General features: G+C 41.4%; 1 protein-coding gene across 3 annotated transcripts in view; it reads left to right on the plus strand.

Moving 5' to 3' along the window:
- The window catches only part of fto (FTO alpha-ketoglutarate dependent dioxygenase), a 126,080-nt gene that overhangs the window by 41,104 nt on the left and 66,828 nt on the right, over nucleotides 1-18,148 (plus strand). For all 3 annotated transcript variants that reach the window (XR_004896832.1, XM_031281486.2, XM_031281487.2), the window contains one exon: nucleotides 14,524-14,648. Coding sequence is in view for 2 of the 3 variants with exons in the window: in XM_031281486.2 (XP_031137346.1) it covers nucleotides 14,524-14,648 (125 nt within the window). In the remaining variant the exon portion in view is untranslated. The remainder of the gene's footprint in view (nucleotides 1-14,523; nucleotides 14,649-18,148) is intronic.

Here is an 18,148-nt window from a genome sequence, read left to right on the forward strand (position 1 = left end):
TGGTCCTTCTGAGGGAAAAAGGCAGCATATCTTGAAAGCTACAGGCCAAAGCTGAATCGTGTTGCAGATGTTTACCAGCAGTCATTTTTCTCTTTCGCTCGCCGTTTTACTTGCACAGTCGGGAAGAGTTTTATACCCACTTTATATGCACACATGGAACCCAGATTAATTATAAGTGTGAACTAAGCAGTAAAGTGTTTAAAGACCATTTATATTGCTCATTATGAAGCCATTTATTATCTCTTACATTAAATCACACTGTTTATGCGTCATATTGTTTTGCATTTTAAGCTCTATACCGCGCAAATACGCTTATACATTTATTTTATTCCGAATCTTTGTGGCTTTTACGCCTATGTACAGTATGTTTCTGTGTGTATGCACATGGGTGTCTGTGTGTGTGCGCAGTGTGTCCACAGTGTGAATGAAAGGAGTAAATGTGCAGCTGCACAGTAGTTTATCCTTCATTGACAGTCAATATGTGCTGTTACCTGGATAGTCTCAGCTGTTTTTCCTTATCGCACAACATAGACTAGAGGCCTAATCCACCCGTTCATTATTGCACGGCCTTGTTTACCCGCGGCTCTATATTAGCTTGCTTGCTTTGCCCTATTTAGACGGAGCTTTATAAAAAAGAAATTACTCAAAGATTATTGTTATTATTCATTTAAAGCGGAAATATATGGCTGATAATACATTTTTACACCACGCAGCAGCTTGTGTTTGGAAATATAAAATGAAAAGAAGCAGGAAGAGACAGAGAGAGAGACTGAGGAAGAGAGAACGTAGCGGTGCAAAGGTATTTGCAATTCTCTTTGAAGTCCCTATTCAACAGGGTAAGCTGAATTTTCGGCAGTGCCTGATAGTGTTCTGCGTAAATGCTTAAACCCCTTTAGAGAATTTTCATGGGCAGATACGCGGTGGCTTGAAGGGAGCGTTTATGTTACCTGGAGCCAATGCAGCCCGCAGCTTTGTACCTAAAGATGTACACTAGTAGTGAATGGAATCCCACAGAGGTTTGTCTATGACAGAATCTCACTGCAACATCGCTGTAAGCCGAAGCGGGGGATAAAAGAGCTACGAACAGATTTAACCCTGTCACTTCTCAGCTGGTGTCTCACATATGCATTTCTGTACATGAACACAGACATGGAAGGACAAAAACACAGGGACGGACACACCAGCAAAAACACTGCTACTACTGTACTTGCATGTACGGTGGTGTCCATTTAGAAAGAGATGAAAATTGTGGTGAAGGCTGTTATAGTACTATTTTCAGTTAACACATTAACAACAATTAAAATGAAAACAATTTTTTTTTTTAGCATTGCACTATTCAGTTATTTTTGAATGTTACATAGCAGAATAAAAGTGTCCTATTCACATGTGCGCACAGAGACGTGCACACACAGCTGTTGTCAGAGTTCATAGTGCTTTACAGCGTATTACTGTCTGTTAGTGAACAAAACCTGACACAAGCTCATCCTGTCTTTTTTAGGACAATTCCTTGTGGAGCACATTCTCATTTAGAATGATTAAAACCATTCCTGATATATGCGTGTCATTATTTCTCAATAAAAAAGATGCAGCTGATTGTCCTGAAAGCTAAGGTGTGGAGAGCTGTTAGATTTTCATTCCTACAATAGACCTGAGCAAACTTGTTTCGGAGCTGTTCATTTGGAATGTATAAGAGGAACTTGGCCATCTTTGACTTTATGTTCCAGCACGGAAACCGCAAAATGAAACCATACCATCGTTTTACGTCACTGCCGCTTATGAAAGAAAATGAGCTCATCGAGAACTCCCACATTGTTTTGTCTTTGTAGCCATGACTATCAGCTACAGTATCCTTATCTACATATACAATGAGGGGCTGGGGACTTTTATTGACAGCCGTTTGGATAATTTTTTTTGTTTGTCTGTGAATTGGGATGTTGACAGTGCTTTTTACTGTATCAGCAGGCTTTGAAGGCGCCTTGTCTCGTCTTCTTAGAAAACAAATGAGCACTTTACAGAGACTGATCTGCCTTATCCGCTTAGCAGCTTCCTCAATCCGTGCATTCACTCATTTACGTGCTTATTTACTTACTTATTCATTTACATACCTCTATATGGATTTTGTTTGATTCCCCCCACCCCATCTACCAAAGCCACCCCATCCTCTCCCTCTCCCTCTCCTCATCCTTGGCCCCGATCAGCAAGATAAGCCTTCAGAGGAGGGGAGATAACATCCATTAAAGTGGTAAAGAGGAATTATGGGGCAGCCCAGATTAATCACTGCTCAGCTTAATCGCATTCAGTGTGGATGGCGGGGTTGGCTGCAGGGCCCAGCTTTTTCCTGTGTCATACCAACAGAGAGAGAGATGCAAGGAAGGAGTGTTTGTGTTTGTGTGTGTTTGTGTTTGTGTGTGTGTGTGTGTGTGTGTGTGTGTGTGTGTGTGTGTGTGTGTGTGTGTGTGTGTGTGTGTGTGTCGAAAAGTGCCTTGATGGGGAAGAAAGTATAAAAAGATGAAAGAGAGATTTCAGAGCATCTCATAGCAAAGCCCGCCTCTCTTATAGCTGACTAGAGACGTTACCACAAACCAGCGCTTGATATATAATTACTTCAGTACTTTGATCCAGGTGTAATTGTTTACTCTTGCAGGCAATCGTGTCAAAGTGGTGGAGTAAAGTAAATTACCACAGACACAAGAAAACACATTGATTTGTCACTAAAAGCGGAGAAAATAACTTAAAACATTGTTAAACGTATGCACTCTTAGTGGAATATTAATTGTATTGAATATTGAATACATGGCGAGAGCTTCTGAATCACTTGTTTAATACTTCTCATGTTCAGAAATAGCAATTGAGATATGGTGCTGAGCTCAATAAGCCAGAGGGAGCAATAATAGAGCCCTCCTACTCTGAACTCGGTGCACACACTTTTATTGAAATCATTTGAATCTGGATCCTCATCAGGTCCTGTGGTTGATATCCTTTTTATTGTTTATCTGCATGTCAACTCAAATTAGTTTCACATTTATTTGTACAGCACCTTATCACAGTGCCAGTCTCAAAGGACTTCATATCTCCCACACATAGCGAAACAATAAATTAAAACCCATTAATGAAACAGCCCACCCCAACTATAGATCCTCAAAGTGAACAATAAAGACATCCCACCCCAAAATCTAATTAGGGACACAAATAGAACGTACCTTCTTAAGGCTCTTACATTATATTCTTCAAATTCACTGGAGCAGCTATTGTGTTGTGTATTTTAAGTACATAAAGCCTTCTGTGAAAACAATGAGTGGAAAGAAAGGGGTGATGCTGATGGAAATTGTCTGATTCGCTTGAAGAAACGCAAAGAAAAGGACGAAATATGGGAAAAGATTGTTGATGATAAAATATATATTATAATAATAGTTTTTGGGGGGAGATGGGCATTTTCAGAGGTGAAGGGAAGAGAGAGATAACGGTAAAATTTAAGTTGGAATGGCAGCGCACGAGAGAAAGTAAACTAGAAAGAGATGAGAAGCTGATGACAAGCGGATGTGATTACAGTCAGGAGGAGGTTCAAGTCCTGCGAGCATTCTGAGAAGTTTCATAGTTTTTTTTGTGTGTCTGTGCACCTTTCAAAACATGGCATGTACAGTATGAAGAGGATAGCCCAACAGAGATCAAACCTGAGATGTGTTCTGTTTTATGGTGAAGCAGATTCTCTTCCATGTGAAGACTGAAAGGAAAATCCCATTTTTTACACCCCAGGATCTGTTTTTTTGTAATTTTGACCATCAATCCTATCAGTTATGGTTTTACTCACCAATATCACTGCTGAAATCCCACTAGTAGCTACACCTTCACAATGGAGGACTATCGGACAAGAAACAAATCCCCAAATATTTTACTCTAGGTGTTTTTTTCTTTTAAAACCAGAAGCATACACACCCAAAGTGTCCGTTATAACCCATTGTATTGTTAAACTGTATGCATGCACAACTACGGTAATTATGGTAATTAAAAGTTAAACCAAGAAGTTGCTGTGCAAGATCTAATTGACTTTTACTACTGACTGTTAGGGTAATAACTTTGTTTTCACCGGACTTGTTTATTGCCTGTCTGATTACTCACATACGTACATAGCTGCTATGTGTATTCTATTGTAAAGCCATGCCTTCCAGTGGTACTACGTCTGATAAGTAAAGTTGGTGAGCTGTACCACACTGGTGAGAGCGGCCATCCTTCCAGGTAGTGAATCTCTTCCACTCTTCCGATCCTTCCCCAGCAGATAGAGCGGTCTGATGGGTGGTGTTAAATGGGTGAGATGTAGGACAATGTAATTAACGTTAGTCCTTTAGCAGGCCCCGCCTCGCTCCACTGGGAGCGCCCGATATAGCGCTCATTAATTCCTATTTGTGTGTAATGAGAGGGTCATGTTGGATGTAATAAATGGCTCTTTTATTTGGGCGAGAGCTGCAGGGCGGCATCCTCTCCTGGCTAACAGTCTCATAAACACTCTTTAGCTGCTCTCATCAGCCTCCCTTGGTGGGGAGCAATCACACATACACCTGCACACATAACACAATAGTGGGGGACAAAGTATACTGTGTAAATGAGTGGAAAAACAGGTGTGTTTAGAAACACTTGAGTAACTCTAACATAATCCTTTTTCTATTAATGAGTAGCAGTTGTAGAGATAACCAGCAGATAGCCAGTGGCAACACTTATATCAGCATCATACGTTAAAATGTTTTAAAATAAATTATTCACATTTAAAGGACCACACATCAGCCTTTGTGCATGGTTTCCCCTATTTACTATACATTGTATGTTTATGTAGCCTGTGTGTGTGTGTGTGTGTGTGTGTGTGTGTGTGTGTGTGTGTGTGTGTTTCGCCCTTTTGTGGTCTCTGCGTTGTGTTCTGGCGTCAGATGAGGCAGGAGATTCTTTACTCTGTGGTGTCAACAGAAATGGGACATTAGCTGTATGTGCGGTTGCTACATCTGCTTAGCTCCCCTCCGGTCATATTACAAACGGCTCTGACCAGAGCGTGCACAAACGTACCTTCGTCATCACGCTGACCGCGTCCACACACACACACACACACACACACACACACACACACACACACACACACAGTCACACTCGAAAAACACACAGGCAGGAGGTAAAATCCCCAAAATAAAAGATTTAATGGAAAAAAGAGGATGCTTTGGTAAAACACATAAGATGTGTCCAACTCACCTGTTACATATACACAACATTGCTGCTGCACTACAGAATATACATATTACTTAATTAATTAATTTTTTCTTCCCCCACAGCCATTGGGTTTTGTTCCTTTCAGTGCCGTCATTTCAATTAAATTAATTAAATCTTGATTTGTTTAGTATTGTATATCATTTGAAAGTACAGATTGCTTGAAAAGTCCTCAGGGGCTTTGTTCAAATACTGATCCGTTAAAACACACAACACTTAGCAAGAGTTGGCCGCTAAACAGCATTACAATTTGGGTGTATTTTGTCGAAAGATTTTACCCGGAATCCAAATGATAAGCAAACATAAATGTCACAAAGAAATAAGTTTGAACTTGACTACTTTTTGATGTCAATATGCAATGTAATATATGTTTGATTCACTGCATTAGTGTTGTAACTTAATCCAAAGTGTACTGTCTTCACTTTGAATTCTATTTAATTAATTAAATCAATATACTCCACAGTCAAATTATTTTTTTTCGAATATATGAGGTTTGTGTTGAACATACATTATTAAATGAAAAAAACTGCTGCAGTGTCTGTGACTTATTTGCCAGATTGAAGTAGACCATCTTATAGAGAATATGAGTCCATAATCCAGTTATATGTAACCGCTTCATGGTGTGTGCCGTTGTCTATTGCTGTATGGCCGCGTAGTGCGGAGAGAATTGTTTAAGGCAACACGGCTGCCAGTCTAATCACCACTGAGCTATAGGGAAGCAGCAGATTTGACACAGTTTTTTGTCACATAATGTTTAGTGTTTTCAATACATAGATAGATAGATAGATAGATAGATAGATAGATAGATAGATAATGCGAAATTCCACTGTTGCAGCAGCAAAATATCAGACACAAAGCACACATACAGAATATACATGAATGATAGGATACTATATATATATATATATATATATATATATATATATATATATATATATATATATACATATAAATACATATATATATATATATATATACATATAAATACATATATATATGTATATATATATATATATATATATATATATATATATATATATATATATATATATACATATAAATACATATATACAATAAACAAATAATTTAAAATATATACAAGTTGGGAATAAAAATGTACAACTGTTTAAGCAGTATTGATAATGCTGTAGATAAACCTATTGTGCAAGGTGCACTTAGTGCACTTGTGATGTCTATGAGTCTTATCTAACACTCAGTGATGAAGTGTTGATGATCAATACGATACGTTAAACTTTATTGTCTCCGGGGGGGAATTCATTTTGGGCACAATGATGCTGCATACATTACAAACAGTGAATAGTAATCTACAATCAGATTAAAAGATACCGGTCAAAAAATAGAAAACTGTCGATCAATAAATATAGCTGGTGCAATGGTAGCAGGTAATAAACTAGGAGTTGAGGTAGAATGATGCAACCATATATATGGTACTGATTACCATAAATCTTAATTAGTTTTAAAATGAGCAAATAATTGAAATCTGAACCAATGTTAACAATGTTGGCACATCTTCTATGATGCAACTCCAAGGTTATCAATAAAAAAAACAAGGTTTGTCTATGGCTGGTACCACACAGACCCTTTGGCCTCTGATAAAGTAAACATTATTTTTATGGTAGGGAACCTGCAGATCCCAATCTGTTCTAGTTTAGACATAGTCATGCTTTTTCACTGTACCTCTATAGGTAATTCCCAATTGATGTCAGACTAGACATAAGAGGGCCTGTTTAGTTTTGCTCCATGGTTTTCAGCCAGATGCAAAAATTGAGGAATCAGTACGCTTCAGACTTCTTGTAATCAATCAAAACTTTGTTAGCGGTGCATTTCAACCATTGCAGACATATTCCCCCATTTTATAAAAAAAAACCAACCTGTATGTGAGCGTGTCTAGATGGATGGAAATCCTTTTTTTATTGGTTTAGCATTTTTGAAGGCCTGAAGTATGGTGCAGTGTGTGTTACACTGTAACTCCAGGGCTTAGAAAGGCTGGCTTTGGCCCCAGTCAGCAAAAAAGCTTTTTACTGGCAGGAGAGTGAAGTGCTGATCACAATCTTCTATCTAGCTAAAATCTAGACTCAGCTTTCATATAGTGAAAGAGAGTAAGAGGGTTTTAACAGAGCAGAAGGTGCTTGAGTGTCACGCTCATCGCAAACATCTCTGTCCAGCTCCGTCTTCATTGTTCTGAATTAGTCAAAGCGCCTCTCAAAGCTTTCTTGTGATGGATGGATGGTGCATTCTTGCCAGGCCAGTGAAGAGTTTGCACAAGTGTGTGTGTGTGTGTGTGTGTGTGTGTGTGTGTGTGTGTGTGTGTGTGTGTGTGTGTGTGTGTCCTGTCCCAGCCGGCTGGAGAGCTCATTCAGACTATGTGGTTTAGCCATTAAGTCCAACTGGATCCACACTCCTTATCATGAGGCAGAGACAAAAGCTTCGCAAGAAACAGCCCGGTGAATTTTCATGCGATATTTGTGGGCCCATTGGACTACAACCCAACAACAGATTTGCCTTTTCTTCTCACCACCAAAAGGGAGCACCACAAAAGCCTGTGAGTTCTGCTTCATTTGACCCTGTGGAAAGCATATGTCCTTCCATTCTGCTTGTATTCTGCCCAGAAGATGGAGTGCCGTTGGGGCCATAGAAAGCATCCCTGCCCACTTGAGTGTGTTACAATGCCTTCAAACAAAATCACTTGTCAGGGGTCTTCCCTTTTTGGGAGTGTCTCTAACCCCCACACCAAACCATTGTCACTTCAAACATGTTACTCTGATGTTGCAGACACATTTTTCTAATGTTTTACACTCCATATAATCTGCTGTGTGTAGCAAAGCCCATTTTACTGGCTGACATAATTGATGGTGCCTTGGAGACCTTGCAAGGGTCAATCTGGCAGAAGGGTCTTAGTTTCTATCACCACGGAGATAGCGAGAACGCATTTAAACGCACACAAGCACAGAGTTAAATTAGGGAATGTCCTTCTAAGAAATTTTGAAGTATGTTGTTTTTTATCATAGAAACATCTAGACATGCTTCTAATATATCATCTTTTTAGAGATCCCTCCAAAAACTATACAAATCTAGATTTTAGGGTTGAGTTTCCGCACTCATCACTAATGGGTAGTACTAATTAGTATACACTCAGTGGCCACTTTATTAGGTACACCTGTACAATCTAATGCAAACCAATACAACAGGCTTGCCATAATATCTATCTTTATCGACACTTATTATATTCAGTTTTTGGTGACATTGTCGGAAATGTGTAAATTTAATTATATGTTTATTATTTAGGTCTTAGTTAAAAGTGGTGTTGTACTGGACTACATTATGTTAAGAGGTGTGTTACAGTTTGTGTTCAAAATATTAGAAACACCTCAGAATATAATGCAGTTCAGTACAACACCATCACTTTGACCTCAATGCTTAAACATTGACTTTAACAGTTGTATTAGATTGCATTAGACTGTACAGGTGCACCTAACTAAGCGGACTCTGACTGCCTTTAAACATGTCTTTAAATGTTATAATGATATATTTGGAGTAATTTGGAGTAACTGCAAATAAGTATGGCAACAAACCTTTTTGAAAGTCAGTGCTCTGTAAGTTTTAGTTGTGAGAACTGCTCAAAGTTGCACCGATAATTCAAAAGACAAGCACAGACAAAGAAAAGACTTTCTTGAATCATCTTTGAGAGACATTTTTATAGAACTCACTTCCCTCATTTTCTTTACTGTTTCTTCTTTGATAATATCAAAGGTTGTGGAGCTTCAAAGCTTGGAACACAAGCCTGACCAGCAATGTTGACACCTTTCACTTTTCCCCTAAACACACACACACACACACACACACACACACACACACACACACATACTAGTGCGTGTCACTATCTTTGTGGGGACCCGTCATTGACATAATGCATTCCCTAGCCCCTTACCCTAACCTTAACCATCACAACTAAATGCCTAACCTTAACCCTTACCCTCACCTTAACCATAACCTAATTCTAACCCTAATCCTAAAACCAAATCTTAACCCTCAAACTGCCCTTTAACCTTGTGGGTTCCAGCATTTTGGCCCCACAAAGCTGTGCAGACCCCACAAGTATACTGTATTCCTGGTTTTTGGACCCCACGAATATAGTTAAACAAGAACACACACACACACACACACACACACACACACACACACACACACGTTTATCAACCAATCTTACGTAATGAAAACTGAACAAATTTAATTTCAGATATGCCTCAATTTTGAACCATCTGTAATCATGTGAAAGCAGGCAGAAGGCAGGAAAAACACACACACACACACACACACACACACACACACACACACACACACACACACACACACACACACACACACACACACACACACACACACACACACTTTTTATGACTTCAAGTGTGATGTCACAGGAAAGTGAATGTGGTCTGGGCTTATTTCTTCCTGGGCTAATATAATTTTTCCACCAGTGGAGAGTCCCCCCCAAGAGCAAAGTAACTTGACGGTGGCATGCAGCAATTACACACAGATCCCTTGTCCAGACTGGAACTGGTCCTGGCAGGATCACAGCTCCCCAGTTGTTTATATCAGTGAGCAGAAGCTATCCATTACCCTGAGCAAGGTGCCTGATGCCTTTTTCCACCAGCGGTCAAAGTGATATTGGTTTCTTGTATTAGAGGGGAGAGGGAGATGGAGTCTGCCAAACTCCCACTCCCAGGGCCTATGAAATCAGATGTCAGAGCAGCTGAGCTTAAACTGTGGCAGAATTCAGTGGAGTGTCTGAAGATTTGGAGAAAAGGGTTCAATCTTAAAGCTTGAGATACCTTGCTGATGTGCTAGCCATGTTGGTGAGCAAGAGGAAGTGGAGTTAGGGAGGAATGACAGTCAAAGGCAGAATTGACAACCCGGGTGTTAGAAAAGGTAATTTAATTTTTCTGATGTCATGTTGTTGCTAGGGTCTGAAAATGTGGTTCTCTGCCGTGAATATTAGAGGGATGCCCCAAATCATTCACTTGGTATTATGCTCAGGTGTTAATCTGTCTTTTAGCAGATGGCTAAAATTAAAACCAGCAGAGAGCTAAGTCATCTTCCTGGGGACCAGGTTGAAGCCCCACTGAAGAGTTTAGCCAGTTTATGGTAATTATCAGCATTAATAAAACAAAAACATTAGGTATTGAATCTCAGATTGCTAGATAGAAGATACTTTTTGCCATGATATATATCATAATAAAAACAGGTTGTCAATGGAGGGTTGTAACCTAAACAAACAATACCTATACTGCAGAGTGAAGTACATTTGGGCTCCAGATACTATCTAGGTCCTCAATATAAGCCACACAATTGGTCCATGGCCAGAAGGTCTCAGTCTCTTCTGCAGATGAAAGGTGGATTTTTCCCCAAACACATCAGACTCTTTGTAGAGCAAGTCAGTCTTGATTAGATTGCCACATTAATGCAGTAAATGCAATTTTCGATATAGGAGTGATTTTGTGGTGCTTGCATGCCATCACTGTGACTTAAAGCCCTTAGTGGTGGCTCAACAGTCACACACATGGGATGGATTACTAGTTAGGGCCATGCCTGCCTCCATATGGGCACACAGACATCTTGGCACACAGAAAGTCAGGCAGGTCTACTGGCCTGTTGCTGGGCCTGTTACACGTGGTAGTGGCAGGGAGACAGGCGTGGAGGTTGCCAGTCTGACAGACAGAGGTGTACTTAGGCGGGGAGGAACCATGGTGGCTAATTAACACCAGCCATCAGCCAAAACCTGGGGAATGTTTGGTGTTACTGGTGATTTTGTTTACTACCTACCTTTTTAGGTATAACCACCCATCATTTGGATGGTCTATTCTGGTGTAGAAATCACCCATGTCAGTTAAAATAAGGAATTAATTTGGATATTCTGAAGTGTTTGTGGCTTGCAGACATAAAACATTTCCTATATAAGAGAGTGCCAGTGAGGTTAAGAGTGCTCTGGGTCCCCTGAAAGGCTTGGTCTAAAGTCAGCAGAGACATTTCATGGGGTGTTAACAATTTCTCAGACACCCTGGTGGCCAGCTAGTAGTTCTGTTTTATGGAGTGTAAACTTTCAGTTCTGCATGCATCTCTTTTTAACCCTCCTACCTTTGGGGTATTACGTGACCCGTGACAGCTATTCTGTGAAGTTTTAAGGGATGTACACCATATTGCACTGTGTGCAGCAACAAACAATCTTCCCGTTCTATTATTCTGTGTAGAATGAGTGACATGTTGTTATGTGATGGAATAGACAGATGCTTGTTGGTGTTAAGATATAGTCCTGGCTCGAGGTGTTAGTGAGCCGCCCCAGGCTGCCCTCCAGCCAGCCTTGGCTTGGAACGCTATCATCACTCCAACTCCCAACCAACCAAAATATCACCTCGGCCTGGCTGCGTGTTTGTTTACCTACCCTGCTTCTGCACAGGGCCGGAAATGTTTATGCCTATCTGTAGTAAAATAGACATGGTTGAGTTTGGGTCTGGAGACCAGGGCTGGAGGTACCCAAGCCCTCCTTGTCCTCTTGTTCACCTTGGTATGTGGCCTGGGTCAGAGGGACATCTGTAGTCAGCATCAGGCTGTGAGAGGTGGAGGCTGAGGATAGCTACTGTCATCATGGGGTAAATAGAAGGAAGAGGGAGCTGATTTGTGCTAACACAGGCCCAAAGATAAAGGGCTGTGGTCTTGCCGAGGCTAACTGAGGCCGGGCTTGACCAGTAAACAACCATTGGGGTGTCTAAATGGCCTGGGGGTCAGCCTGTGGCTAAACCTGAAGGCCTCTCTCAGCACCGAGTCTTCTAAAAACAAGATCATACGCACTCTGGCACGCAAGCACACGTGTACACATTTTAATGAGTAGGATGCTTGGTAACACACATTCAGATTATCAGAGGCACACCTATACTCACAAAAACTGGCTGAAAACAAACATAAAAAGAGGCTTTCCCATACTCACCCACAAATGTACACACACTCTCAAAGCAGAAGTTGTCACTGGTGTGTTTAACGTGTTTAATGGAAGAGGTGAGCAGACTTCAATGTGTCACGACTTTTGTCATCCTCATTGAGTTGGGACAAAAAGCTTTTCCCCATCAATTTATAGGCTGTGATGCACATTAGAGGATGGATAACTGAGCCGAGCCCAATGGGACCCGACGGGCCGGGCCGGGTTCGGACAGCTATTTAGAAATTATGTTCGGGTTCGGGTCGGGCCCGGTCACATCAGCGCGTTAAGGCATTGAACATTTTAAATTTATTATGTAGGTAGACCAATGGGCCTGTTTCACATGATGCAAAGGATCGTTTTTGTGACACACACATAGACACACAGAAACACACACATGCGCGCCTGTGTGCGCTGATGCGCTCATCTGTTGACATTCCCGAATGCCTTCCTACACTGGCTTAATAAAAGCGGGCTTTCCACACAAACAAACGTACATGTGTCATTAGTATGAGAAAAATATGAGATTTTAACTGTGTCGGGCTCGGGTCGGGCTAGGACATGAATATCTTAATGCCTGTCGGGCTCGGGTCGGGTTCGGTTACTGCTCTGTCGGACGCAGGCCGGGCTCAGACAGAAAAATGCAGCCTGATCTGCACTCTAATGCACATCAAGGTGATGATGTACAAACATGGTGGACTCAGGTTAACAGTTTTTTTGAATTATGTGGCTTTTACTGGCTGTATTTTCATTTTGATTTTGTACAGTTACTATAAGCTCATTGGACTGCGCTGTCTTTCCTTTCTTGCCACTCATTCTGTTCCCAGTCCAGCTTTTGGAAGAGCTGAAACAAGCTCAGAAGCACGTCAGAGCAGGTTTCAGATCAACTACGAATCACTTGCTCAATAACGCTGTGCTAGAGACACTGAAACTGTGCTATATGGCCAGCATGGCAATGTGATGTCTACTGGCTGAGATGGTGATACAGTCTGAATGCACTTTCTGGCACTTTCCTAGCCTGACACTCATCCCAGGAGGATGGGTTTTTGATCCAAACCGAAAGGTACAGTTTCTATAGGGAGTACAGCCAGCCCTGCTTCCTCCTGGTCACCGTAATCTTTAGTGTCTCCTCTGAGTCAGGTGTAATCAGTCACACACCGCCACATGTTTTGACACCTGTCCTGTGTGGTGTGGAGGAAATAAGCGTATTACTCTGCTGCAAATCACACTCCTTTCCTTTGGAAACACACACACACAGACAATCAAACCTATCTTCACATGAATTAAGACAGACAGGTGGATTGTAAGAAAAGGATTAAAAAAAGAGGGAGAGGAGAAGAAAGGAAGGTTCCCTTACATTGTGGGTTTTTTGAAAAGATGGTTGGATGACTGGGGAGGCGAGTGACTGTTAATGGAAAGAAATGAACATGCTTTACTGGTGGATGTGACAGGAAGAGACTGTTCTTAACAAGGCGTCAGAGTCAGTCTGAGTTACAGATCCATCACTTCTCAGAGGCTGGAAGAAGGAGGGGGGGGGAGATGCATTTAAACATATTCAGAGAGGGAGAGAGTCTGTGAAGGGTAGAGGAGAAGAGAGAGAAAGAGGTATTTGAGTGTGGCTGACAGCACTGCATTTAATTTGGGCTGCCAGATCCTTTTTCATTTGACTCCCTCTCAACCAGCTTAGAGAGGCTGCGAAGGACTTGGAGGCGAAGGTTTGCCAGGATGTCTCAGATTAGCACTGATGTGCCACGTCACACTTTAAGCCGGCCTGTAATTCATGTTCAACAGGGGGATACTCACACATTACACTGTGCTGTGCAGGACGTGATTAATTGACTCACACTCTAATATTGGGTGTAATTTGCCCATCCTCTGATGTGAAACTGACTTTATACTAGACTTACTGTATGTCGCCGTCCCAGGGATGTTATAATAGAGTCTTGGCTCAGAGCTGTGTAATTTCTCAACTGAGGATAGAAGCTCAAGGATGGAGGGAATCGCTTCAGGTAGTCTTTCCACTCAATTCCATGCAGTTTAATATTTAGGGAAAAACGTAATCTGGCCAAATAGTTGTCTTACTCAAGGATGTAGTGGGTGGCAATCCAACCAATTTCATTTTAGCCTGTGACCATTTTCGTTTGAATTGAAAAAGGAAATTACAGAATGAATATGAAGATAGGGTTGAGTTTGTTTGGAATGGCGTGGTCCAGGTCATACTGTCGTTCACACATCTTTTCATTTAGTTTTACTTGATGCAGCTATTTTCTACGTCTGCTTCTCTTTTTCAGACTATGCTCTTCTTGGAAACAGTGGAGGAGGAGGGCCAGGAAGGAGAGGGAAGGAGGGAAATGGCAGAAACCCTGCTGTCTTCCTTGACAGACAGACACCAGCAAAGACAGACATGGAGAGACAGGTAACACAATGTACCACCAACTTTGTTCTTTCCATCGGCTCCATCTCTGACAGAGGTGTGAGACAAATAAAGTAGGACACTTTATGAAGCATGAGCACTGTCTTATATTCAAAATGGGAACACTTTCACACACAAATAAGTAAAGTCACTCTAAACTCATTTTGGAAATGAGCTATTCTGGTTAATATTTAAAATCCTGTGTTAAATTGCCGTTTTTTGTTTTTTTACACAAAGACAACATGTATTCATACATTTTACAGCTCAGAAAAGTTTATGTTTCTATTTTAGTTACCTTGATTTCCTCAAGACAAGGTCATACTGTATATGTTGCGAGCTGAAAATCTCGAAAATTGTCATTACAATTAGATTGGCCAAAACTGCAGCGAGTACATGCTGTTTGCGAAACCATTGAAACTAATGGTGATTATTAACCCTCTCAGGTAATGAAACTAACTGAAACTTTGGGCTTACAACAGACTCACAACCAATAAATAACACATGCAAAACGTTGGGGTCAAGGGTCAACACTTAGGATGTGAATATGAGCATCATAACCAATAAACAACAGGGGCAAATATTTAGTGAACCCCTATTAAGGAAAATGGGACACAACCAAAACTTTGACGCACACGACCACACACAAGGAGAGGTTAGAAGGACCAGAGCTATTGGAATATTGAATGATCGCGATTGACACCAATTGGTTCATTTGTCTGTGGGGACTGGTGTGGTTAATAACTGTGATTGCATCATCAAGCAAAATAATCATGAATCATCACCTTAGTCCCGCCTTCATTCAGTGATGTGAATTCCACAGATACGTAGTGGTGTAGTTGGTGTTTGTTTGTGGTCGTTGGGCCTGGCAGCTATCACAGCTATCACAACGACACACGTGTCTTGGATAAGCCCGGTCACTTCCTTCCTTCCAGATAAGGGCAGAGAGCTACGGATTAGAACACTGGCCATTCATTCAGATAAAGGAGGCCACACACACACACACACACACACACACACACACACAAAACACAGTGTTATTTTAGCTGTTCATGCTCTCAGTCACTCTCCCCCTCAGCACTAGCAAGGACACACACAAACTCTGGCATGCATGTAGATCTGCATTCACATATGTTTCACTGCTTATTGTCTCTATCAACAGATTTGACCTCAGTGTTACACACACACACACACACACACACACACACACACACACACACACACACACACACACACACACACACACACACAAACACACAAACACACACACACACACACACACACACACACACACACACACACACACACACACACACACAAACACAAACACTTTGGACTAGGCATGAACCAGAGCCTAAAGAAAGCAAAAGTGCCAGGCGCAGAATCTACAGACTAGAAATTCCTGAAAGCAACATCATTCTTTCGATATATGTCAACTTTCTGCAGTGTTGTTGCCCTCATCTTTCCGTGACGCCCCTTTTGTTTTGAGTTGTCCCCCTTAGTTGACCCTTAACTATGCCCCATCCAGATGAGCCTTGTAAACAGGCTGTTTCCACACACCTTGCTTTGCTGTGTCGACGCCCACGGCCTCACAACTCTGATGTAGGGCCTGCTCTGATAGTGCATTCCAGCTGCAGGTGCTGAAAGCTAGAAACCATCTCACCACACCCTAACATCAGCGCTGTCCCCCATCATCCTGGTTCCCCCACCACCCACAATGCAATGTTACCACCTTTTAACCGTGTCTAACCCCTAGACTTCGCTCAGCCCACCCTAAGATCCTGACAACCACTATCACAAACCAGGACAGGAAATGCTCCGTCCTTGTCGGCGGGGCAGGCAGACGTTTACTCTATCAGCAGTGAAAGACTGATTAGATTAGTTTTGGAGGAGGGCGAGCGTCCCACACAATATCTTTGAACTCCAGCTGCTCCTGATACCTCCTCTCCCCTTTACACACATTAAATGTCTATCCCTAATCCCCCACTGCCCCCACTTACAAAAAAGCCAGGGGTCATCCTGTCAAGTGGCTGTCAACAGATCTCATTTACACAAAACTAAACACATGGCTATGTGCAATGTTAAGTGGGACGTTCTGGTACTGATTAGAGATTTGCAGATAATGAGGGTTAAGGATTGCCTCGCTAGAAAAAAAGAGACAAAGTCATTGTTTTGAATTAAATATACAGTATATTACAGAATCAGACATTCAGTGAGTGAATTTAGTTCACGTCAGTCAGGCGTATTTAAACATTTGATTTATTTTCATAAAAACACTCACCAAAGTAGGACTTTTAAAATTAATTTACTGAATCTTTTTGCTGCTTTCTTTTATATCTGGCGTCCTAATTAGGTTTTCACACCATATGCAACAGGCAGTCTTTTATCATAATACCGCCTTTTGTTTCCATGGTTTCCATTCAATGCATAATTCTTGCAAAAGAATGAAAAAAAAAAAAAAAAAAAAAGCGTGATTGATGACTCTTGCTAGAGGCACATAAACATAAACAACCAGCACTGATTGATTAAGTTTCTCACTGACTTTTGTTTCTTAAACACCAGTTTAAGCAGCCCACACTGTGCGCTGGAACGTGGGTCTGCTCACTGCCATTTTCTGCCTCCAGGGCATTTTTAGCACGACCAAGAAGCAAAGAAAGAGAAATTGGACCTGGTGACCAGTGGTTCTTCACGACTGACTTATAGGCACTTTGAGTGAGTGATGCCTCGGCTCGCCCCGCTTGCAGAAGCACTCCATTCATTCACTCTGAGCCAACAAAGTTATGAGAGCTTTTTTATTCTTATGAGCTTTTCTGGTAACTGGGTTTTCCCGATGCACATGGTGAATTCTTTGATAGATGCTGCCCTCCGTGTCCCTTTGGTAAATGCCCCGTGAGTGCCCTGGAAATAGATGGATTATTATGTGTGTGGGTGACTGTACTGTAGGAGAGCAGTTGAGTATGCCACATAGGAAGTACAGATTGTAGAGCAAGGCAACCTCCAGGGAACAGCCCTATTAGGAAATGGCACATCTCAGTGGCACTATACAACTGTAGAGATTCAAAACATTTGGTACTGGAAATAATAGGTTTTAAAAATGCATATTTTGTTTCACATCTACGCAAATATGGGCAAAACAGGATTCATTGTTTGACAAACACTGGATGTATGTAGATACAAAATCCAACAGTATTCTGTAGTTTTGTTTTCGAAAGTGCTATATTTGAACGTACCTACAGTGGCTACATGGTGTGATCCTACCTTGAATGTGTATGATTACAGTATTGCTACCTTTGAACCTCCTTGATGAGGTGACCTAATGCTGACCTTTCAGAGCCTGGAGGTCACTGCTCTGACCAACATAAAAAATCAAAAAAGGCTTTTTCACAGCCGGTGAGCAAACACTGAAGGGAACAGCTGTGAGTTTTGTACTGACCATGCAAACTGCTGTAGGCTTTGTAAGGTCATTATATGATAATGAAAATCATTACAGAATTACATGGGGGTTT

The sequence above is a fragment of the Sander lucioperca genome, chromosome 3 (genome assembly GCF_008315115.2).
Source record: "Sander lucioperca isolate FBNREF2018 chromosome 3, SLUC_FBN_1.2, whole genome shotgun sequence".
Classification (NCBI taxonomy): domain Eukaryota; kingdom Metazoa; phylum Chordata; class Actinopteri; order Perciformes; family Percidae; genus Sander; species Sander lucioperca.